This window comes from Glandiceps talaboti, chromosome 7 (genome assembly GCF_964340395.1).
Source record: "Glandiceps talaboti chromosome 7, keGlaTala1.1, whole genome shotgun sequence".
NCBI lineage: Eukaryota > Metazoa > Hemichordata > Enteropneusta > Spengelidae > Glandiceps > Glandiceps talaboti.
Genome location: NC_135555.1, coordinates 13,836,403 through 13,861,408, shown reverse-complemented (window position 1 = coordinate 13,861,408; position 25,006 = coordinate 13,836,403). Strand labels below are relative to the sequence as shown.

Here is a 25,006-nt window from a genome sequence, read left to right as displayed (position 1 = left end):
ACATGCATTAGGTATAAGCCAAGTACACACTACATCAAGAGTAAGATGGTGAAATCAAAGCACTCACTCTCCGGTGCAGGTGGTATCGGCTGCTTGGTACTACTAGTAGGTTCCCCTTAAAACATGAAGTGAACAAACCCCACAGAAAGAAAACCTATGTTAATTGGAAACCTCAACTTTTTTCAATCACAAGTGGAAAGAAAGAAAGTAGAGATGAGAAAGTGAAGATTAAGAGAGAAAAGAAAAGAAGAGAGAAGGGAAGAAATCTAGAAAATGGACAGAATACAGAAGTGAAAAACCACAACAAGGGACTACTAGGTCTACAGGAATCACAATGTCATGTAACTTACTTTCTTGATCAGATTTTTGTTTTGTACGATCACCTCAAAATAAAAAGAAAGATATAACAATCATAAAAGTGTGAAAGTAAGCCCTTTTACTGTTAATACACACCGAACCACAACTGGAAAGACAAAACCATAGATTTTTTATAACTCAAAATCACACAAACTACATGTAAATGTCAATTGTTTTTAGCAAATTGACATTGAACAATGTAGATGTAAATGTGGACAGTGCAAGAAAAACCAACATCACCCCGACTAGGTGTAGATGTTGACAGTGCGAGGAAACCTGACATCACAAAACTTGCATGTAAATGTCAACAGTGTGTGTGAAAACCGACTCTACATTGGTGCACAACACGACAGGAAAATCAAATCTCCATTGTAACGTTAATTCTATTATTAGTATCTCAAAATGCACAAGATTCAACTCACTACATTAGTTGAAAAATTATAAATACATTTCTACATCTTCTACAAAGTTAATAAGTAAGTTCAAAAAATATAACTTCTATTTTTTTTAGGTTGGTAACACAGCATAATATCGTATCACTGCTAAAAGGCACAGCAAGTCAAGGTCAAAGGTTAATACAACCGCATCATCATGCAGACTTCTGGTTTTCTGTATGACAATACTTACTACTGGCATGACTTAAAGATGCAAGCACATATGTATCTGATAACATGTTATAGTAATCCTTCTGCACTTGAATAAAATCACCTTAAGTAAAAGAAAATAAAAGTTCTCATTCACCTACATTCTAAATTAGCTGGATCGCTTATTTAAAGAGCAAATGCAGGGTTGGGTGATATATTTATGAAGACATCTCTGTTACTACTGTTGCATGACACTTGCACTCAAAATTATGATTGAGTAATCATACTGAGGGAGGGTAGTCGCAATTAGAGGGGGAATCGCAATTAGAGGGGTAATGGCAATTAGGGGTAATCATAGTAAGGGGGCAATCGCAAGTAGGGGACTCGTACTGTTACATGTACATTGCTATAAATCATACATTATGGCACTGCTTTTGAGCTTTTCATCAGCAACTACAATATCCAGTTTCTGAACTCAGGTTGAAATAAAAGCAGGATATAGAAGGAAAAAGGATGGAAAGAGGCAGATATGAAGAAGAACAGTTACTCACTGCCAACGTCAGCAGTCAGATCGGTTGGTTTCTGTTTCAGATATGAAGGCCTGTAGTCTCCTTGTGAGAAGAGAGATAGGAAAGACATGAAATGTACAGTGGTGTAGAAATACCATGATGAAGAAAGTGAAAAGTTTAACATGAGAGATAAAAGAAATGAGATGCCCAGCATCTCAGAAATATCACAATGAAAAGTACACAGTCAGAATGGAATGAGATGAGGTGAGATGAGAGATACGTAGTGTTGAAAAGTACTGTCTCAGAAATAACATTATAAACAAAACAGAGAAGAGATAAAAGAAATGAAAAGTCTGATGTCTCAAAAATATCACTATGTAAAAGAATACAGTATATGATGAGCAAGGTGTAGATTGAAAGGTAGTGTCTAAGACAAACTGAAAGATTTGCCACTGTGTAAAGTCTACTCCTTCATTCACTTGTTAGTGCATGGATAACAAGAGTGTCGTATATGACAAATCTTTCAAGCTATGTCTCACAAACATGATGGGGAACAAGAATGAGATGAAATTCAGTCAAAATGAATATAAGTATAGAGAGTTTGATAGCTTACTTTCTTCTCCAGAAGGATTCTGGTCTTTGTAGTGCTTAATAGTTGCTGCTAGCACACCTTAGGAAAAGGAGACATTTAAGCAAATGTTTAAAATATGTAATAGTTTATGATGATCAGATGGAATGTGATGAAAAGGCCATTACAAAAGTCGGGGTTTTGAATGATTCATCTTTCTGAATGTGGAAGGTGCTACTCTAAAGTATTCACAACAGGTTTATGTATGAAGCCCTTAAAAGAACTGGTACTGTACAGCTATCACTCTGGAGAATCACTTGTAACCCCAAAACATACGACTTTACAAGTTATAGCACCTAATACCAACTGCTGTTCTTACGGATGCTACCTCACGTACGGTGAACAGAAACATGCCAATTCTTGAGTGCTGGTAGTACTAAGCATATCTATTTGTCACAAAATGATGCCAAGTATGAGCTAGTACAGTTTAATGTACACAGTCAAGTGAATCATTCTTTCAGGCTCTCAGGTGATAAAGTATGGGCTTTTTGCAGTTTTGATTTTCAATCCCTAACACAAGTGATGATCCAATATTTCATATCACCTAATACATGCACATGTATTGAGTATCTAATCTGAATTCAACCCACTGAAGAAACATTAACTTTTTTTTACTTTTATTTTGCAAATACTATCCAACATAAGTTACTCTCACATACACCTCAAAGATGTCAGATGATTGCCAAAATACTGAAGGCCACAGCAGATCATGACAATGGATAGAAAACAATCAAATTTGGAACAAAGATTGGTACAACAAAATACAAACTTCATTACCAATAACACATAGATTGGTTATTTAGGTACAGGTGATTTAAACTTGGGACAAACTCTTTATCTGTGAATTACAACAGACAGTACACAAAAAGCACTGCAAACCAACCTTTGAAGTTACCGATATTAATTTAAGATAAACACATAAATTTAGACTGCACTCAGTAAACACATAAATTTAGACTGCACTCAGTAAACACATAAATTTATACTGCACTCAAAAAGACAACATGATTAATGACATTGACACAGATCAAGTGCACAAATGTGGTGTGGTTCCCTCATTATCATTTCACTTATATTACTTCAATGACAGCTAGTATATCTATTTTCAGATCGGACAGACGATCAACATTAAAACTTCATAGATTGGATGAGACCAGTCAAAGTAAAGAATCAAGAACAAATGTCACTCCCTACCAATAGCATCAGTATGATATAAACCATCAAAATTGACTCTGACTGTCTGTTTGTTTCAAGTTAGTGCCGACGTTATCACGTGGGCAATTTTAATTTATATAGACATTTTGAATCAATGATTTGACTCAAGTTTCAAGACGTTTGTGAATCTGATATGATACTAATTATGTACGTCAACGTGCCATAGACATCAAGACTGTAAAATACAATCATTCTCGGTGCTCTGATAATCTATACCACACACAAACATGTACAGCTTTATCGGAGCACAACCAAGGACTGCATTTTAGTCTTATAAACATCCTGACTGTACTGTACATACATACTTGAAATACAAGATAGAAAGCAATCTTAGAACTATCCTGAATGTTGGTGTTACACAATCACACTCGGTGAAAAGGTATTAAATTCACATCACGCTGGACAGTGTGTATGAAAACTCTCTAAGCCATATACAAGTGGTGCAGTTTTAGTACGGTGGATTGTAGTCGATGGAAAGACACTAATTATTGGACAGTGTAAGGTGCAATGTCACACAGCACTTTGGTACAACATGCAACACTTACTATCTTCTTTAGGTTCAATTCTCTTGATTGTTTTTCTAGGAGCAGATGCTTCATTGCCTTCTTGCAGGAAAAAGGTATATCAGCACATTAATCATCAAAAGCATGACATTCAGTCATTTTATGCATGACATTCAGTCATTTTTATACTATACTCATTGCTACTTTACAGCTTAGAATGGCCTGGTCGCCAAGCATTCACATTGAGCCCATGTTTGATATAGCAACAAAGCATTGGGTTTTTATCATTCTCAATAAAGGAAGTCAATCATGACTTAAAAATCATCACAAATGCAAAATAAATCTACTTTATAAAGTCGTCATTCTATGCGATTTAGACTCACTGTCAAGTGAGCAGGGACAATAAGGGGTGAGTTAACGTTGTGACAATCAACTTACCAGCTGGAACTGTCACATAATTACCATCGGCTATAAAGTAGGAAATAAAACAGACGAATCAAAGTATAAGAAAACAATTAACTTCCGCTTAAATATGAATCCTGCTCTACCAAACACAACGTAAGATCTTGCTATTTAACTACCAGTTTCCATGAATGTTAAGTGTTATCCTTAAAGTCCTAATTATGATGTGTTAGTAGTAACACATGCTGAATATATAATGTACACGAAGTCAAACTAGCAATGACACTGTCAACTATGAAATGTTAACATCAACGTCTCTACAACATATTAACTTTCATAATCATATATTTGATATGACATGTACTATTTGATTTACGACATTATTTTTCTGTACATTTCCTTATTGTAGGCCCAGCAAGAATATGTATAAGAATATATCATTTCTTGAGTATTACTTGTCAAAAAGAGTCTGAAGATTCTGATAGTCAGAATAGTTCCATACAAAAACAGTACTAAAATCGCCAATGCTTCTAGTCAAAACTGTTTCACAAAGATGGAAGTAAATGGACAGTGTGTACAACACATTTGACACTTGGTTAAGAGAACAATATCAGATGACAATATCTGAATATTCTGGACATTATGTGTAGTTCACATAGTAATTTTATGTCTCATGAAAAGATTTTGTAAGCTTATTTAACATATATCTGGAAGCCATGAGGATTGTGACAGAAGGATTATGCTTATTTCATATCCAAAGTAAAGCTATCTATAAAAGTTACATTATTTATTTGTTGAACATGCCAAGATTCAATTGTTATTATAATAACATCAATGGAAAGGGACAGATATGCATAATATTCAGGTTAGTATACTACCATCAATTATAACGGTTAATAATGTTTGACGCTATTTGTACACTTCTTTGGCATACTTTGTTACAATTGACAATATCTAAATTTTTAGTATAAACTAAACTATACAGTCATCATGTTATATACAAATCTAGAACACATCACAATACATATATACATGCATATGTTGCTTATCATACTCACTATCAGGTTCTAAGTCATCATCACCTTGTTTTATCAATCCAAGAAGTTCTAATTCCTCATCTTCATTTAACAGAGAAGAAAACAAATCATTAAGAACCATGTTTTCAAATCAAGTATTACCTTGATATAAAGACGACAACTCTGACTGAAAAACTAACACTGCAAACAAACACTGGCACACCAAATGACAACTCAACTATAGTTATATGTGCACCTAGTATTTAGCTACAGTTTGAAGATTTCGTCATATTTGGAACTATATGTCACTAAATATGATTGCCTACAGCTATGGTACAAGGTATGGAAATCGATGTAAATTTTACCTGATTTATGCTTTTCCATTCCTGAGGTACCAAAACCTGAGCAAAGACACTGAATTTCTACTTTTTTTAGACTATCCTTTAAGAAAGGTGGTCAGTTTGCGGTATTTATCAATAGGAAAACTAACACTGTGGGATACTTTCTTTTTACGAGGAATAATTTTTTTTTCTGCCACACAGAAGAAAATCAAGATATCAAGTACTCCACAGTATTGCTCCTACATACATCAAATGCAGTATAAGCTTAAATAGCTGTGTTAATAACTAGGTTTGTATGCTAAGTTAATCATACATGGTTGTATCTTAATTTGATGCTGTCTTAATTACTTAGTACTTTGCTACTCTACAAGTTTTCCCTATCTACTCACGTTCATCTATATCTGCATTATCTGGTGGTTTTATGTTGTATACTGGTGGCACACTTAGTCCTGGAGGAGGCACACCTATGATACAGACATTATATTTTACCGACATTATCAATATACAGTAATCCACTTTACAAAAGTTGATATTTTTAGTCAAAGACATGCACAATTTAGCATGTGTTCATTTCCTGGCATAGTGTTGATGAGTAGAGTTTGTTGCATAACCATAGACATTTCAAAATGCAGAAACACAAATCTAGACTTTACAAACCATCAGACAAAATGAAGCTAATGTTCGAGTACAGCTAAATATGCTTTAATTGTGTTACAGAAGAATCTAGTTAGATGACCAAGCTCTACTCTATGTTACAGAATAATACGAAAAACTAACATTCTGAAAGTAATAAGCATTAGTACAGGAATGACTGACAAGTGTACTCAGCTATTTGAAATACTGCATATTAACAACATGGCCTGTTAGAAAACTTCAGATTTGTACATGCTAATCATCAAGGCGTCAGTTCAATACCTGGTTTGAACAGAAGTGATGTTTAGTACACAAGATACTGACTTTAATACAGCCATTAAAACAGTGACTCTATCGTAAGCAGAGTCTTTTAAAGTCAATTATCTCGAATATAACATGCATTCTATTGTCAGTTTCACTAGTTATCCTGCTTGATGTCAAATTCAAAGGACCATCCATGGTTCAGGAATATACTTTCATGAAAAATCACAACTAAATTTGTACACATGCAAAATAGATTGACATACTTGTTACAGGAATCCCATTCACAACAACAATTCAAACTCAGGCTTTATTTGATTTAATAAGATGACAAACCATCTAAGTCTAGCTACGTGATTCATATGTAATATCAACTGTTGTCATATTATACACTAGACTGAGGGGGATTAGTCAGATGTGAAGAATGCCTGGACTGAGGGTGATCATTCTACCACATGTTAGAACAAAGACTACCATGTTACAGTTATGTCTTTCATAAAATATGTACAATGCCAAACTGTTCTACTACAAGTGCTGATATAGAAAAGTGAAACAGGAAAGTGGACATGCAGAATTGTGATCAATTAGAAAACAAGATTCAACCAGTAAGTCATTTGAAAGTATTATTTAGTTCACACCAGACCATCTTTTCTATGATAAGTGTTCAGTACTTTGAAGACATCAACTATCTGCAGTGTTATAGCTAGGGCAAACACTGTAACAGTAGTTACATGCACTTTTGCACTGTGAGTACACAGACTCTGACTCAGATCTATTTCTGTACGGAAATCATATTGTCGAATCGCCATATTAGTGTTAGAAGACACTTCACACTGAACATGCCAACAACGATATACCTTCCACAGCTGAGAGGGCAGCCGGAGATGAAGAAATCAGTTGACCAGTTCCAGTGGGTGACAAAGAGGACGGTGGTCCTCTAAGACAGTTACCAAGACACACTCCAACAGAGAACGCAGACATGAACACACCCACTAGTAACAGAAAGTCAGAGAGTGCTGACAAAGTTAGAAGGAATTCTGAACATGGGGAAGTAGCTTCTATTTGGGACAACAAAAAACATGATGTGGAAAGAATTTCATCTAAGAATGATTGATTACTCACACCCACAAGCTTTGAAAGTCCCACTGACTGCTGACATGGGAATGTAGGGAAAACCTTACAAAGGAAGATGTACCCATAAAAATATGAATATGAAGGTTGAAGGAAATATGGAATTACAGATGAAGAGAAAGCCACGGAACTGGTCAGATGAGTGGACATAACTCACTTCTTTGTTTGTGTCGGTAAAGACAATGTCCTTTATTGAAAATATTTTTTTATATTTCTAACTACCTAACATCACATGAATTATGTGGATTCAGATGTTCTTGTACCCATAAAAATACCGATGTGAAGGTTGATGGAAATATGGAATTACAGATGATGAGAAAGCCACAGAACTGGTCAGATGAATGGACATAACACGCTCGTTTGTTTTGTTTGTTTGTTTTTTCGGTAGGACGAAAGTCCTTCATGGGAAAAAAGTGCTTATATTACTAAACTACTTGTTCAGCTGTTCTTGGTATATTTTAGCCCAAGATTACAGTTACCATTTTTGTAAGATGTTGGTCAGGATGTACAATAGTGAGTGTATAGTCTATTTACAATACAACATGATATACAAAATAAGTAATATGGTTTCAGAACTCTCATTCTTATCTAGACATAATGCCTTGATGCTTCATCATGACCTCTGACATGCAGTGGTGGCCTATGACATGTGGTTATGACCTTTGACATGTGATTATGACTAGCATGAGAATACTCACTGGAAGAACCCAGTTCTGGTACACGGTCTTTCATTGACGAAGTAACTGTTGATAAATCCCCTATGAAGGAAAGTATATGGCATGATAACGGTGGTCTTATGTCATTAACAACACCATGACAGCACTCTCAAAAATGTTTTCCATGCAAGGTTGAAGCTAGTAATTACAAATCTTACATTGCTTTTTCCTTTCCATGTGAACAGTTCTGCAATATGGGTTATTGATTAAATAACCACTGGATTTCACTGAAGTGAAAACATGCTTTATTTTGCTAGCTACATCAGTTAGACGCATTTGGAGATTTCAAACTTGCACATCAACAAGTTCGCTTGACTACATGCCTTATTTTGCTAGCTCCATCATTTAGTAGCACCTCCAGATTTCAACTCTGTGCACAGCGAGTTTTCTTGTTATAGATTAGATTGTATATTCAGCGACATGCATTTACAGTTACTGTATAATATGGTTAGTCATCCGAACTCCGTGGTTGTAGCAATAAATCATGTATCTCTTGGAAATTCCTCAATGACACAAAATTCCTTTTTTGTTAGTGTTCTTGTTTGACACGACAACCATGCTGTTAGACGTATAATCACTCCTTGAGATGTGACATACAATAAAAACATGCATGTCAGACTCACTTGATGCGTCTTGTTTTGAAGCGACAACACCTCTTCGTTTCCTAGTATCTTTGTAAACCATCTCGTCCAATAGTTCTGCAGTTTCTTCAATTTTGTTTGTAACTTCTGTCCAGCCAAGCTCCATGGGAGCAGCATTGGCTTCTGACTCTGACATCTTATTTTCATCAGTCACCCTAGAAACCACTTTACTTTCTTGCACGGTGTATCTCTCAACCAGTTTACTGGCTAGCTGAACGACCAGTTCTTCAGGTTCGATAATAGGAAGCATATCTCTTTGTCCTCCCACAGGTATTATATTTGTCTCCATAAACTCAACAATGTTTTCTTCATCTTCAACATCAACACACAAAGTAACTGATTTGACAACAAATACAGTGAATGAAAGCAGTTCTGCATCATGAACTTCCTCGCTCAAATGTAATCTAAATTCAGCCTCTGTTTCATCAGCTAAACTTTCTAAGTCGCTATCAGATTCATATTCATACCCTGTGTCATGGCATTTGAGTTCAATCCACGCTGGCTTTACCTCCTGTACCTCTTCACTGAGATGTAATCTAATTTCAGCCTCTTCTTCTTCATCATCATCTACACTTTCTAACTCGCTGACAGATTCAGATTCATAGTCTGTTTCAAGATATCTAGGTTCTATCCACACAGGTTTTACTACCTCTTCTTCATATATCACTCTATCTTCAGCCTCTGAGCTTGATAGTCCACTCACAGATGTCAGTGACTCAGAAAGACTCCTATCGCCTCCTGACAGCAAAGCCATAATGAAATCCTCATCCTCTGGTTCTTCAACATATCGTTGTCTTGATTCAGTCCTTGGAACATAATCATCTTCTTCTATGTATGTTCTACTTCTTGTCTTTGAATCTTTTATGTCTCGTCTATAAACGTCAGGTAGGAAGACATCCTCAGACTCTGGTATATCTCCTTCTTCTATGATCTCTAACTTTTCAAGTTCTTCATCTTCCTCTTCGCTATCTTCTTCAACTTTTACTTCTTCTGTTACAGATGGTCTGACTGAAATTGTCGGTAACTCCACCCTAGCTGATGGTTCTTCTTTCACAGGTCGCCTGGCTTTTAATTTTTTAGGCCTTCTTGTACTGACACCTTGACCAAGTAGCATCATAAGATAATCGTCCTCATCATATTCTTGTTCATACTCTTCTTCATCGTCTTCTTCGTATTCTTCCAACTCCTCTGACTCTGACTCCTCACTTTCTCTCATTTCTACTTCTGATTCTGTTTCCAATTCTGACTCTGTTTCTGTTTCTGTTGTCATTTCTGCTTGAGCCCTGAAGTATTCCTTAACTTCTTCCTGTGTTATGACCAGCTCTGGTGATCTGGCCCTTTCAGACAGTTCTTCAGCAGCTACAATTGATTCTTCTGAAGCACTTTCATTGAAACCTTGACAAAGCAGCTTCATTATATCATCTGAATCCTCTTCCTCTGCCCATCTTTGTTGTCTAATTCGTGATCTAGGGCTGTATCCTCTTGCAAGGAACTGCATTACATCCTCTTCCTCCTCCTCCTCCTCCTCCTCTTCCACCTCCACCTCCTCCTCCTGAAGTTCACATGCAGCAAGCTTGGCATCAGATACTCTGTTATCAATACCAGTTTCTGTAACCTTTTGGATGTCTTCGTCCTCATCAGTAGAGGAGGAGCCCACTGAATCTATGGCAGAACCATATGCAGTATCAGCTTCTGACAGACAAACTCTTGTGTCCTCTTCCTCCTCAACATCAACTTCAGGTATAGTATCAAGTCGTCTGTCAAGAACTACTTCAACATCATCGGGCACTTCCACTATTTCATCACTTTCATCATATCCTTCTTCTCTGAATTCTAGCTTCAGAGGTCTCCTGGAGGCTTCTCCTAGTGTGAGATCATCATCATCATCTTCATCTTCCCTTTCAAAGTATTCATGATCTTCCTCCTCGAGAGTGGTGTCAGATTCCTCAGATGACGTGGCCTTGAGAGTATCCTCATCATCTTCATGTGCATCTACTCTTGCACAAACCCCAGCAGGCTCTTCAACAGATGGTAACCTTGCCTCGCGCCTTTCAACTCTACTCTCTCTGTCATCTGGTACTGAAATTCTCACAGTGGGTGCAGCATCTGTAACACCACCTGCAAGAAGTCTGAAGATATCTTCATCATCATCTGGTTGTGGGGCCCTGTAGTATTGACGTTTCCTTCTTGATGCTGAAAATCCACTCGAAAGGAAAGCCATAACATCGTCTTCCTCATCATCTGCAAAAGCAGCTTCACTGTCTGTTTCCATAAATGATGTGTCAGTTTCTCCTCCATCGTAATCAAAACAACTACTACTACTGTCATAATCAGTTTTGTATCCATCTCCATCATCTCCATCAATCTGCTGTTCATCAGTGACAGCCTGTCTCTGTAAAAATGAATGCTCTGGCTCTTCTTCAACTGCATCTTCTGAGATAGCAGCTGTTTCATCGCAGATCTCATCTCTAATTCTGTCTCCCTTCTCTTCTATTACCTCAGGTTGTCTTTTTTCTTCTTCATGTGGAACTTTTGACTGGGGTTTCTCCTCAACAACAGGTTCTGGCACCGATTCAACAAATCCTTGTGACAGAAAATTCATAACATCATCATCTTCTTCCTGTATTCTAGCTCTGTTTCTTCTCCGGCTCCCTGAGAATCCACAAGATAGGAAACTCATTATGTCTTCTTCTTCATCCTCTTCCCACTTTTTGGGAGTTCTGGATGTCCTCTTTGTCTCTGGAATCTCATCCTTACTTTTCTCAGAAACTTGACATTTTGTCTCCCTTTGAGTCACAGCTGGCAAAATTTCAGCATCCGTATTCCCTTTCTCAGTTGCTGTTTTTCTATGTCTTCCTTTGTTTGTTTCTTTGGGTTCAGGAATACTTGCTGCCTGTAAGATCTTACAATATGTTCTTGAAGCTTCTTCTAAAACAGGTTTGTCGGTAACTTTAACTGTTGGACGTTCATGAACGACACAGCTATTGAAGTCAATCACCTCTTTGACATCTTCAACATCAACTTGGTGAGCTAAGTTGATCATATCATCTTCATAATAATTTTTCATAACTCTAGTCTCTCCGATATTCACAAACTCTTCACAAGCTTCTGTCATACATCTGATGTTCTTTTTCATTTCAGTAATTAGAACTTTAATGAGTTTAACTTTAGGGGTGATGAAAACAGAAACAGTCTCGTGCAAAATCACAGGGAGTTTCAAATCAACTGTGTAACAATGTTCTCTGATTCTGTCAGAGACCTCAGCTTCCACAGCTACTAGTAGTTTTTTAGGTAGTCCTTTTGTATCTTCAGTCCTCTGTTCATGATCTCTAGATCCCCCCAATATTTCAGTGGCATATTTCATGGTTTTCCTTCTTCTTTCTTTACGGTGATCTTCTCGCATTGGTTCACCCTCCGTGACCACATATGGAATGGAATCGTCTGTTTCATTGCTTTCCTCACTTTCTCCAGAAAACAATTGCTCACTTGTACTGGATCTTAATCTCACCCCTCGCATGCTTGATAAACTTGACCTTGGTTCATCTGAAAGGTGATGCTGATTGCCAGTGACATCACCAGATGACACCATCACTGGTTCCTTGCTTAACGAAATATCAGCTCCTATTCCAGAAGAGTCGGCCTGCAACTCCCTTTTGGAATTCTGAGATGATATATCATTTTTGTTCACTGTTAACTTTGTCACTTCTTTGTCATCTTGTACTTTCTTTGATTTGGTTTCTTGACTGACTTTATGTAAGTTATCATGTGAGGTTGCATCAGTGTGTAATTTTACTTTGTCAGTGTCGTCTTTTGCATCACGTGACTTAACATTTTCAGTGAAGAACCAGCCTTGATCTCCAGTCGGTGTTGATGGTGAACTTCCTGATGAACTCAACCTCACCGTTGTCCTACTCACAAAATTTAGGTGTAGTTTATTGTCCTGAGATGCAACATTGTCATCATCTGCATTTGACATGAACACCTCATCATCTTCAATACTTATGGAAGGTAGCAAAAGCTGTTGACCTGCTGTAATTTCACAGATATCTGTGTCTTTAGTTTTACTGGAATGTTTTCTCTCTGGCATATCACTTTCATGTTTGCTAAGTAAATGGCTCTCTGACATTTCATGATTAGGTACTTTCATATTTCTATTTTCTTTGTAATGATTATTATTACTCTCCTTAACTTCTTGTGGTGATGTAATGTCAACTGGAGTGAACACAAATGACAGCAAAGTAGTCGAGAAAAGAAAAGAAAAGAAAAAGAAAGAAAAGAAAGAACAAGAGATGAATATAATGAACACATAGGCAGCAATCTCATTCATTAGCATGAAAGTGTAAACACACATCTTTGAGGAAATCATACCGAAAGACTACAGGTTCCTTTGACTTTATATTTTGGGGAGTTTTTTCATCATGAGTTTAAATGAAGAATAATCTCCCTAAGAACAGGGTCTCAATTCAAAATATCCCCTTTTATCCTTTGACTTAACAATGAGTCAGGTTCATAGCAATAATCGAGATTATGTAAAGTTAAAATCTGGGAAAATTGAGTTCCAAACTTTAGCATTTAAGAAAACAGGATTTAACAAACACCTTACTGACTTGCTTTGAAATGCAAACTCGTCATTTTTAAATAGTGTATACCATAAATGGTTGATTGTGACCTGGTTAGACATGCACCTCCTCTAGATTGTACACTGTGAATGATTAACAGTGACCTGGATATAACATGCACCTCATCATTTGAATATCATACCAACACCACTGTACACTGTAAATGAATAACAGTGACTGACTTGTTGAGCATCTTGCCATTTGAATATACTGCATATTGCAAATGGTTAATTTTTGACTTTGTCGTGCACCTCCTCAAGACTGTACTCTGTAAATGATTTACAGTGACTTGGTTTCATTTTTCCCTTCGCATTTGAATATACTATGAATGATTCAGTTCCACTGGGTCTGGCATGCACCTAGCCAGGGTAGCAAGTGGTTACATAAGTGGACCAACGACTGGACCTTTTGGACTAGCATACATTTCCTTTAGACCATTAACTGTAAATGGTTTATACTGACTTAGTTTGACTGGCACCATGTTATTTGAAATACACTGTAAATTAAACATTAACTGGGTTTGACATGACTGTCGCATTTTTACACACATGATCAGTGTTGACTGGGTTTCATGAGTACATTACAGTCTCCTGTAAATGAATAACATTGGCTATATTTAACAAACACTGTAATATGAACTGTAATCACTGCAACTGATTAACAGCGACTGTGTATAACATGCCATAAAATAGCCAGGTGTCACATATATTTTCAGTGACCCTAGCTGTGTTTTAATACCAGACACTCACTTGATTGATCACTGCTTGTTTGTACTCCCGATCTCAGAAATGCCATAATGTCCTTTTCATCAGTAGGTGTTGTTACTTTTGAGATCTTCTCATTTCTTTTGTTGTGTGCTTTAGAAGAAGAAGCAGCATACATACATACAAACAAACAAACTATCAGAACCCACAACATATTTCATAGTGAAATGAAGTAATTTTGTAAATAGATGATATACATCATTTCAGTTAATATCAAGCATGTACATATAAACTTCACAAGCATGTACAAATCATCTTGCAAATACCCTACTAGAACTAGGTTAAATATTCTAATGTTCATGCAGTTAAGGATGAATCAGGCATGCTGACAGTTGTTCATAAATATCTGCAAACCTTTGGAAACATTTAATAATACCAGGCTCTTTTAAATTGCCAGAAACTTTGAAACTATATTGACAGTTGTGAAATTTTTAATGCATTCTACTTCAAAACTTTTTACATGACCGAACTTCTTCTCCAGCAATTGATCCGATTGTTATCATGTTAGACGTTCCACTAATTTCATAAACATTTTAGTTTCCATAAATGTTAAGATATCGGTGCAACAAAATAGTCCCTACAAATGTGTGCATACTCACACGTCAGTGCATTTCTTGACCAATCAGATTTTGACACTCTCTCACTATGACAATCTTTGCCACCAGAGGGCAGTCTGATGTCGTCCTCATTTATGTATAAAACTGTGTACGTTCCAGCTTCAAGTCAGGCAACAAAACGCAAGAGAGTGATATCAACATGCTTTCTCAACAAAGTGCTTCACAATCTCAACTAAAAAATAATCTTTAAAGTTTGTGCATTTTTTAACGAATTTTTTAACAACTCTTTTACAATAATGAGATTTACTTTCACCCCGATCAAATGACTTTTATCATGGTAATGTCCCATGCCTATGAACAAGGTGGTTTACTGAGCAATGTTAATTTCAGGATAAAGTTACGAATTCAATGACTCTGTATGTTAGTTTTACAATAAACCACTATTTTAAATGACCATGTATGTTAGCTTTATGATAAACCAGTGTTCATCATGTAATGCCTACTGCTTACTGTATACAATATTTGAAACACCTATGTATGTTATTTTTACAGCATGCCCTGTGCAGAATAAATAAGACACAGTATATTTAGTTTCTTTTGACCACTATGCAGTTTTCAAGCACATGAATGGGGGATAAAATTACATGACATTTTCATGAACGGGGGAGAAATAACATGAAGTCTTCATCTCGGGAAGAAAGTAAAGCATTAGTAAGAGGAGATAAAAAGATAGTTAGGTGTTAGGAGAGTGATTTAAGTTAGTCATTCTGAAAAATCAGAAAGAGTAAGGAAAGAAAAGTTCTTCCAATACCTTCGTTTTGTTTAAGAGGAGTCTTTACTGAAGTTGAACGAGAATTCTGTTCTTCACCTTAGGAGACAAAGTAAAGCAGATGAAATAATAGACACATAGATAAAATGCTTATTTACAGAGAATCACATTTCAAGAACAGTTTGTATTCAAAAGAGAAAACACAGATAGAATATGCCATATACAAGTTACCAGAAAAACAAAAGATTTTATAGTCTGGCCACTAGGAGTGCTGTTCGTAAGCAGCTTTTGGACCAGAAGTGAGGGTTCAGTACTGGGGTACTATCGCTTCCTTTGAAAAATTAAGCATTTCCAAGTGTTTCAAGGCTAAAGTTGGTTGCATTCTCAACCAGTTAAATATCGTGTTAACTGTGGCTGATTTCATGTAATTCATTGGAATTCACAGAGTTGTTGGCGTCGCACTTTGTTGACTGCCATATGTACTGCCATGTGATTATAGCCCTCATTTTTCAGTGGGGTGGCGCCCTCTAGTGACACTTCTTTTGAAAGTAACTGCAAGGTACATAACCAGAATATGGCATATTTGTAAATGAGTGAAATAGACGACAGAAAGAGTGAGAGGAGAAAGATACTTACTAAGACTAGGAGGAGGTGAAGAAGGTAGTGGTGGTGGTGGAAGTTTTGCAATAAATACAGCATTATTACTTTCATCTGCTGGTTCTTGTACAGTGGGTAACGCTAAAACAAATGGTAAACAATATTTCAGCAGAGTTCGGAAACTGGACTATTGAATAAACACACATAGCCTGTCAGTTACCAGTGTAAACATTGGCTAGATAGGTACAAGGTAAACTAGTGGAAGAGTCAAAAATAGAATTTATGTCTTATTCTGAAACCTATCAAATGATTTTCAACATGTTTGAATTTCTACCAGAATGAAGAACAATGGACTGACTGTATCATAGGTACACATTTGTATTCTAACTAGGGAGTCAGGGCTACTGTTAAGTTCAGGACAGGACTAGGGTTAAACTCCCTAGCATAAACCTAATTAGTACCACTTTCAATGGGTGGGCACTTTTCTGTATCTGTCCTTCGCCATACATGGATTATTTGTACCACTGTCTCTCGCAAAAAACTACATTGAGGCTACACCTTTGTGATGCTAGTGACTACAGGTTTACAACAATTTTTGTTCAACTAACTTGATGTGGAAAGTCACTGAACACCACTATCATAGAATATGAAATGGTGAAGACAATACTTTACAACAACAACAAAAACACTCACTAATGGTTTCTCTCATAATCACAAGTTATCTACATAATCAATTTATCTACCAGTGAAAGTTAGACAAGTATATCTTTGAATGCATTAAATATTACTATGCATGTCAAATTTTACAAAGTTTGAGTCTATAGACTATTCTACCTTCCAGAATTACATGCAATTTTACATAAATTAAGGTGATTTTTTATCTTTCTTGGTTTATTTTTGGTGTGTGTGTGTACTAAGTGCATGTATGTATGTATGTATGTATGTATGTATGTATGTATGTATGTATGTATGTATGTGTGTATGTGTGTATGTATGTATGTAAGTATGTATGTATGTATGTATGTATGTATGTATGTATGTATGTATGTATGTATGTGTGTATATGTATGTATGTATATATGTATGTATGTATGTATGTATGTACGTAGGTATGTGTGTGTATGTATGTATGTGTGTGTGTGTATGTATGTATGTATGCATGTATGTATGTGTGTGTGTGTGTGTGTGTGTGTGTGTGTGTGTGTGTGTGTGTGTGTGTGTGTGTACTAGGTGGTATGAGTGGTATTGCAAATGTCTTAGAACAATGTTTTGCTATGTATTGTGATCATTAACATGTGCTCATCAATTAATAAAAAAAAAAAGAAAAGTAAATTCACGGTGACTGAAATGGGGAAACATTTTTTTCCCTCGCCAAGAATGTGTGTCAGACATTTCTAAACAAAACAATGTGTGAGCATAATATCTATGAATTTCATATTTACTTATTAGTCCAGGTATTTTAAGATAATACAATGAGTCTGTAAATCACTCATATATAACACACTAGGTAAAAGGCCTAGGTTTTCATAAAATGGACGAATACAATGTACCGGTAATTCCCAGACTATATGAAAAACATTTTATCTTAGAAACAGCACAGAAGCCTGAGTTGAAAGTAGGAAAGAAAAATTGAAACAAAAGTCACAAGCTAGAAATCTCGACAACATGACCCTATGTCTGAAATGTTAAATTTCAGACAGGGGGGTAAGAATATCTGCATCAAATGAAATGGTGACATAATTCAAAACAAACTTTGCTAGCACTGAATACCTGTGTCAGTGTCTACAGCTTCAAGGTGAAATAACATTGTAGACTGGAAAACTAAAAATGTTAAAGGGAAAGAGAAAAGAAAATAAGGAGAGGATTTTGAAATTAGATAGACAAGAAAACCACACAAAAACCAGACTTGTACAGTTGATGTATTTTCACATACAGAGCTGCTCTGTGATCATCATCAATTCTATAATGTTGATGTAATGCAGTTAGTACAAACACTCTCTCTCTCTCTATGTACATTTTGCAGCCCCTCATAAAAGTGAACACTTTTTTGCCGGGGGTCAAACAGGGTTTTCTGGTGAGTCAAAACATACATGTCGTAAGAGATAGCCTAAGGTGACACCAAATTTTAGTGTGTCTCAAAAACTTGCTGTGAGTCATCATAGTATATCAAAGTTTTGCTTTGAATGCACACTGATCCTAACTTTGTTCCATAAAATTCTGTATTCTATATCCTTATCTCTAAACCACCTAAGTGAGAAATGTGGTTTCCTTTCCCTGGAATCCTATTTTGTAGTAGTTCTAAAACACAAAGAATACATTATTTTCTATTATATTTTGACTTAATTACTTATAACGATCTTCAGCTGTTGTTGTTGTATTCAGTTCAATGATGTACACTTGACGTATGACATCTACACAATTATATCTTGGCCAAGTTTATCTCTTACTGTGCTCATAAACATGTGTCTTAGCCTCATACTTAGATATATATCTTATCACCTTATACCGTTATATCTTATCCCTGTTCAACACTATAGCTTCATTTCTCACAGCTGTATCCTAGCCCCACATTTATCTTAATCTTTTAATGCTATCATTCACACACAGCACATATCTCATCATCTTATTGTTATAATATCTTATCCCTGTTAAAACATAGCTTCATTTCTCACAGCTGTGTCCCAGCCACACACGTATGCTAATCTTTAACTGTAATGCTTTCATTCACACACAGCATATATCTTATCATCTTAGCGTGTCTTCCGCCCTAATAGCTCGTATCAACATTTTAAGTGTGTATCATTATTATCAAATGATTGACCATACACCCTGGAATGGACAGGCCAACAATATTCATCTGGTACAACTACAAAGACCAGGGATTTCTCTTTCTCCCAACTTGTACTTAGTTGTGTACAAACAAATACCCCCTAGGGAGAAAGAGGATTTTAACTAATGACGACAAGTATCCTCAGGCAGGTACAGGTAATCTGCATCAGCCTTGAACTAACTGAAAAATTTACGAATTTTCATCTGTCTCCTAACAATTGTGCTTGAAAATGATAAACATTGATGATACTATATAGCTCAATCATCACTGCTTTTATCTTAATCTTATATACTTGTGGTAAACTTAATGTAAACATATTTTGTTTGAAGGAGTTGTAATGTTCCATCTACAACTTCTTGTGGATATCTGTGTGTGTGTGTGCCACAAATGTGTGTTATAACAGAAATGCCAACCATTGTGGCCAGAAACAAACCACTGCAAAATCACATTGAAGTTGTTAGATACACCAAATATATTGGCCACACATGAAATACTGTAAAACCTCACATTTGAAAAGGTTAGAAACAAGTAACAAAACATCAAATGTTATGTGAACATCAACAAAGGTGCAAATGTATACATCAAATGAGCACGAATAAAAACACAGTGTGGTTGAGTATGCAGCAGACGAATTCAGTGAATACACACGTCAGGAGTTAGTATTCTCAGATATCCAACCCTTAGCAGGGCATACATAGTGGCATAGTACTCACTGGTAGCTAGCTGTTCAGCATCTAGCATCTCTGAGTCTGTCACAGTATCCTGAGCTTTATTTGTGCCACTGTTATTTTCATCAAACGTATCTCCTTTAGATTGTTCATCCAGTCTAGAAATGGCGACAACTTCAGCTGATGTCTCTACGGTATCAACTTCTGAAGTCACTGGTTGTGTTTCTGTGGCATCGTCTTCTGAGCTTGCTAAAAGTGTTTCTATTTTATCCGCCACAGAACTTGTTTCTGTCACATCAACCTCTGAGTGTTCTTGTTGTGTTTCAACCACATCACCTTCAAAACTTTCCTGTTGGGTTTCAATCACATCACCTGAGCATGCTGGTTGTGTGTATGTCATATCAATATCACATTCTGAGCTCACTATGGCTATTTCTACAACATCACCCTCTGAACTCACAGCATCAAAAAACAGCCTCCTCTCATTGGAGTCATGTTCCTGGTCTACGTCTTCACCAACAATGAGTACTGTTACATTCTCTTCTTCTACAGGCTGTGTGGAGCTAGAGACTTCAGTAACAGTGTCATCTACGGCATCCTGTCTTGTCATACTTACTACTTCAACACTCCCTAAACCTGAATCAGCTGTCTCATCTTCAGTCTGTTCATCAACTTCACGAACAACCTCGACTCTACTGTCGTCAAAATTTTCGGACTGGAATGGATCTGTTTGAGGTTTACCTGTCAAAACATCGTCGACATCACTACACAGTTCCGCTGAACACTCCTTCCCTTTCTCAGAAACCTTATCTACATCCTGCAATGTGGCTTCTGTCATGGACTCACTGGGATGCGACTGACATTCACCAGATTTTACACCGAGTTCAATTCTGTAAAATGATATAGATGTTTCCTCTGAAGAAGAATGACCTGTTTTCTCACAGTCCAATGGTTCAACCTCCCCGAGATGACAAAAATCAGAATCTGCTATATCTTCACTTAAGTCTTTCTCTGTGTCAGCAGTACTGATCATGTTCAATGTATCAGACGATACATTTTCTGTGGTGTTGTCATCTTTCTCTGTGTCTGAATCCACAGAACTGATCTTGTCCACTGAAACAGACGACATATTTCCTGTGGTGTTGTCAGCTTTCTCTGTATCTGTATCAACAGTACTGATCATGTCCAATGTAACAGATGCTATATCTTCCATGGTGATGTCATCTTTCTCTATGTCTGAATCAACAGAACCGTTCCTGTCCAGTGTCACAGATATGTCTGCCAAGGTGTCGTCATCTTTCTGTGTGTCTACATCTACAGCACTGTTTACCTCGTATGTAACTGACGATATATTTGCCAAGGTGTTATCAGTTTGTGATGGTTCTAGAAAATCTAATTTGTCATCTGTACATGATGCTGATCCAATGTCGCCATCATCACTTTTAGATGACTCAAAGACATTGTCAGAATACGAGTGGGAATGGTGACTACTAATACTACTGTGTGTTGCTGCAGACTCAGCTGCAGCCTCATCATCAGATCTTCCTACAGTGTTTGTTATTTCTGCTGCAGACTCAACTGCAGCCTCATCATCTGATTTTTCTACAGAGTGTGATATTTCTGCTGCAGCCTCAACTGCAGCCTCATCATCAGATTTTTCTACAGTGTGTGTTATTTCTGCTGCAGACTCAACTGCAGCCTCATCATCTGATTTTTCTACAGAGTGTGATATTTCTGCTGCAGCCTCAACTGCAGCCTCATCATCTGATTTTTCTACAGAGTGTGATATTTCTGCTGCAGCCTCAACTGCAGCCTCATCATCTGATTTTTCTACAGAGTGTGATATTTCTGCTGCAGCCTCAACTGCAGGCTCATCATCAGATTTTTCTACAGTGTGTGTTATTTCTGCTGCAGTCTCAACTGCAGGCTCATCATCAGATCTTTCTACAGTGTTTGATATTTCTGCTGCAGACTCAACTGCAGATTCATCATCAGATTTTTCTACCATATCTGAATTCTCTGCCTCAACTTCTTTGATGTCAAAATCTACTGTGTACTCAGTGCCTGGTGGTACAAGGTAGCAAATGTTGAGTCATGACTCTAAGTTATATAAAACTCAAGACTAACAGAATCAATCAATCAATCAATCAATCAATCAATCAATCAATCAATCACAAGAATTGTCAATGAGACAGTATAAATGACTTAACACTCAAGGAAGAAATACGAATGCCAAAAACCAAGCGACTCAAGTGTACAACAAAACGAAAGTGACCACGGCAGAAACAAACAAACTATAAAAAGAAAGGAAGAGAAAAGAAACAGAGAAGGATGGGGAGAAGTGGAAAGAGAAGGTAGAGAAGATAGTGGAAAGACAGGGGTTCTATACTCACTTGAAGAGAAAGAAGACTCAGAAGAAGAGTCTATCTGTGGTCCTAAGTTGACTACATACTCAGAATAGCCTTAGAGTGGTGGAAAACATACACACAAGGGCAACATTGTGGACAACACAGGGGATGAAACAAAACAATATGAGTTCAAAAAGACTGAAGAAATACAACCACAAGAAGTGAGACTTTGTGGTACATTAATTAAGCTAGGTAGGAGTGACATCTGAAATGATAGACATGTGAAAAGTATTGAAATAGGTGAACATGTTGTCAGCAAAGTGTCTTATACTTTAATATGGTGAATTAGTCTATAGAAGACTATACAATTATATGAATGATATGAAATAGGTGTCTAGTGTTTGTTATTATTGCTTTACTAGAGACTTTACATGTAAACAGGGAACTTGCAATCCAGACTGAGCATGCTCAGATGCAAAGGACTATGGGATTATCTGTGGTTATTGCAATACCTAGTCTGCAGCTACTGATAAAATTAACCTCCCACAATGGTCAGGGTCACTATGAATTGATTATTTGTGGTTACAAACACTGTATCAACATTGTTTACATTACTAATTGATTAGTATCTATTATCACATTCCCCATGATGCAACATTCAACATGGCAGGTTTGCAAGTTCCCTATTGACAGGGCCAGTATATTAAAATGAAGCTGTCTGGTGATTAGTGTATGGTTTGATAGTCTATGTGTTTGAGAAACTTTGAAAATAATGGGTTCAGTCTGTTTGTGTATTCAAATAGTTGCCTTATAAATGTGTTTCTGGTATGTTGATGACTGCTGACTGGTGATGGAAACACTTTTTGTGACACTGAAATGTAACTTCTGGACATGAGCAAGGGGAAAAGTGGAAAAGAAAACTAAGTAAGGATAGAAGTGCAGCAGTACTCACAATTATGTGCATCTGAACTAGGGAATGGTGATTGGATAACAAAATAAGACACGTCCTCCACATCTTGGTCTTTGCAGAGTAACAGTGTAAGAAGGAAACACATGTATGTGGGTAAGGACAGAACACAACAAGGAATGAATGACTCAATGAGTCATGATAGCATGATACACAATGGGGGAAAAAAAACTGTTTTATGAGCTTTGATTTTGAACACGCAGTAAGGGAAATATTTGAAGTGATTCATCAATCTTGGTATACAAACACTTGGAAAGTAGCTGGGATATGGATATACAATATTTAAAGAGAAGGAATGAGTCAGATAGCGTGAAATGTGTGGAAGAACCTGACAGGATTACATTACAAGCAGGCCTCAAAAACACAATAACAGATTTAAGATGGCTATGATTCTGGTAGTAGGGAACAAACTTGTAAGCACAGGAGTTTTGAACACAGCAGTAAGGACCAAACTGGTAGGTTCTGGAATATTGAACACAGCAGTAAGGAACAAACTGGTTGGTTTAGGAATATTGAACACAGCAGTAAGGAACAAATTGGTTGGTTTAGGAATATTGAACACAGCAGTAAGGAACAAACTGGTTGGTTTAGGAATATTGAACACAGCAGTAGGGAAGAAACTGGAAGGTTCTGGAGCATTGAACACAGCAGCAAAGATGGGTTGGTATGATTCATAAATCTTGATATTTAATATGCATGGAAAGTGGTTTGGATTATGAGCACATCAGACACATAAAGATACAGATTTCACAAACAGACCAAGGAAAGAGAGTGGTAGGATTACAACCAAGCATCAACCACACTTAATAGTACATTCAAAGGTTAAGACACAAAATGATTCACATTTTGAAATAAACACAAAAAGAAACTGGCAGAATTACAAACAAGGCATATAACCACACACCAGTAAGGTTAACACATGGTTTGAGTCATCAATGACAGATTGATACAAACACAATGTGGTTATTTAAATGACAAGTTAGCCTCAAACAGGACACAAGGAATGATTCAACTATCGTGTTACATGCACACATGGAAATTGTTATTACAAGCAATCCTAAAACATAAACACAAGACAATATTCTTACAAGTAATTAAGATACACAATGTATAATAAACCATGGATAACATTGTAAGACATTCTAATACCACAATAAACACACTTCATTCACCACAATAGGAATGAGATGACAAACAACCTAACATTAAAGACCCATGATTGAATCCCAGGTTCTTGCACTAGTGTTATATATTACCAGTAGGACCACAAGGACGAGGTACAAGTAGGATCGCATACCTTCTTTTGTGCATGATCAACCTTTCTTACAGCTCTGCTAGACAACTTTTTTTTCTCACCAAATTCTAATCCTAACCTGACATGGGCCATTAAGACTTAACTCTTACCATAATTATAATATATGTTATAGTCAAAGTGATGCAATGTTATCCAACACTCTGTCACATGAATGCTAATCCCAGAACGTCTATATCTGCATGCAACCAGGTACAACGGAATAAAACTTGTCAGATTCACTCTATTCATCATCATATCATAATTATGACTAAAATAACATACACAATGCCGACAGCAAATCATGTATGAAACAATGAAAGTCAGACATTTGCCATGGCGGTCGAAGCACTTTCACAATTAACATTACTGGTAGGCAAAAACTATGGCCTGGCCCTAAACCAGCATTAACATAGACAAAACTTGCATCTGGCTAGTCAACACTCAATTGATTCCAGTGGTCAGCAAAAAATTTTGGCTTATCCTGGATCCCTCAAGGAAGTTCAAAAGTAACAACATGCGCTCTATTCTACAGTAACATGAACAGCTAGTCAAAACCTGTAGGAACGCTGAACACATATCCTACAAATCTAGCATGGTGCAAAAGTGAAAGCCTTTCAAAGTCTTCATCATGACATCCAGCAGTAAATTCTATGCAC

At 36.7% G+C, this 25,006-nt stretch overlaps 2 protein-coding genes across 4 annotated transcripts in view; both read right to left on the bottom strand.

Annotated features, from left to right (window-relative positions):
* Positions 1 to 25,006, bottom strand: part of LOC144437183 (FH1/FH2 domain-containing protein 3-like) — a 104,099-nt gene that overhangs the window by 34,348 nt on the left and 44,745 nt on the right. For 2 of the 3 annotated variants that reach the window (XM_078126066.1, XM_078126067.1), the window contains 9 exons: positions 5,945 to 6,019; positions 5,257 to 5,316; positions 4,235 to 4,264; positions 3,839 to 3,898; positions 2,064 to 2,120; positions 1,493 to 1,552; positions 985 to 1,065; positions 351 to 383; positions 68 to 115 (listed from right to left, as the gene is read on the bottom strand). In XM_078126066.1, coding sequence (XP_077982192.1) covers positions 68 to 115; positions 351 to 383; positions 985 to 1,065; positions 1,493 to 1,552; positions 2,064 to 2,120; positions 3,839 to 3,898; positions 4,235 to 4,264; positions 5,257 to 5,316; positions 5,945 to 6,019 — 504 coding nt within the window. The remainder of the gene's footprint in view (positions 1 to 67; positions 116 to 350; positions 384 to 984; positions 1,066 to 1,492; positions 1,553 to 2,063; positions 2,121 to 3,838; positions 3,899 to 4,234; positions 4,265 to 5,256; positions 5,317 to 5,944; positions 6,020 to 25,006) is intronic. The other variant, XM_078126068.1, reaches the window with a different exon arrangement.
* Positions 7,278 to 24,443, bottom strand: LOC144437296 (uncharacterized). Its single transcript, XM_078126220.1, has 11 exons — positions 24,354 to 24,443; positions 23,468 to 23,735; positions 19,787 to 21,805; positions 18,014 to 18,064; positions 16,283 to 16,384; positions 15,689 to 15,745; positions 14,920 to 15,036; positions 14,306 to 14,413; positions 8,920 to 13,149; positions 8,279 to 8,338; positions 7,278 to 7,507 (listed from the first exon to the last, which is right to left on the bottom strand). The coding sequence occupies exons 1-11, from the start codon at positions 24,441 to 24,443 to the stop codon at positions 7,278 to 7,280; spliced, it is 7,332 nt and encodes a 2,443-aa protein (XP_077982346.1).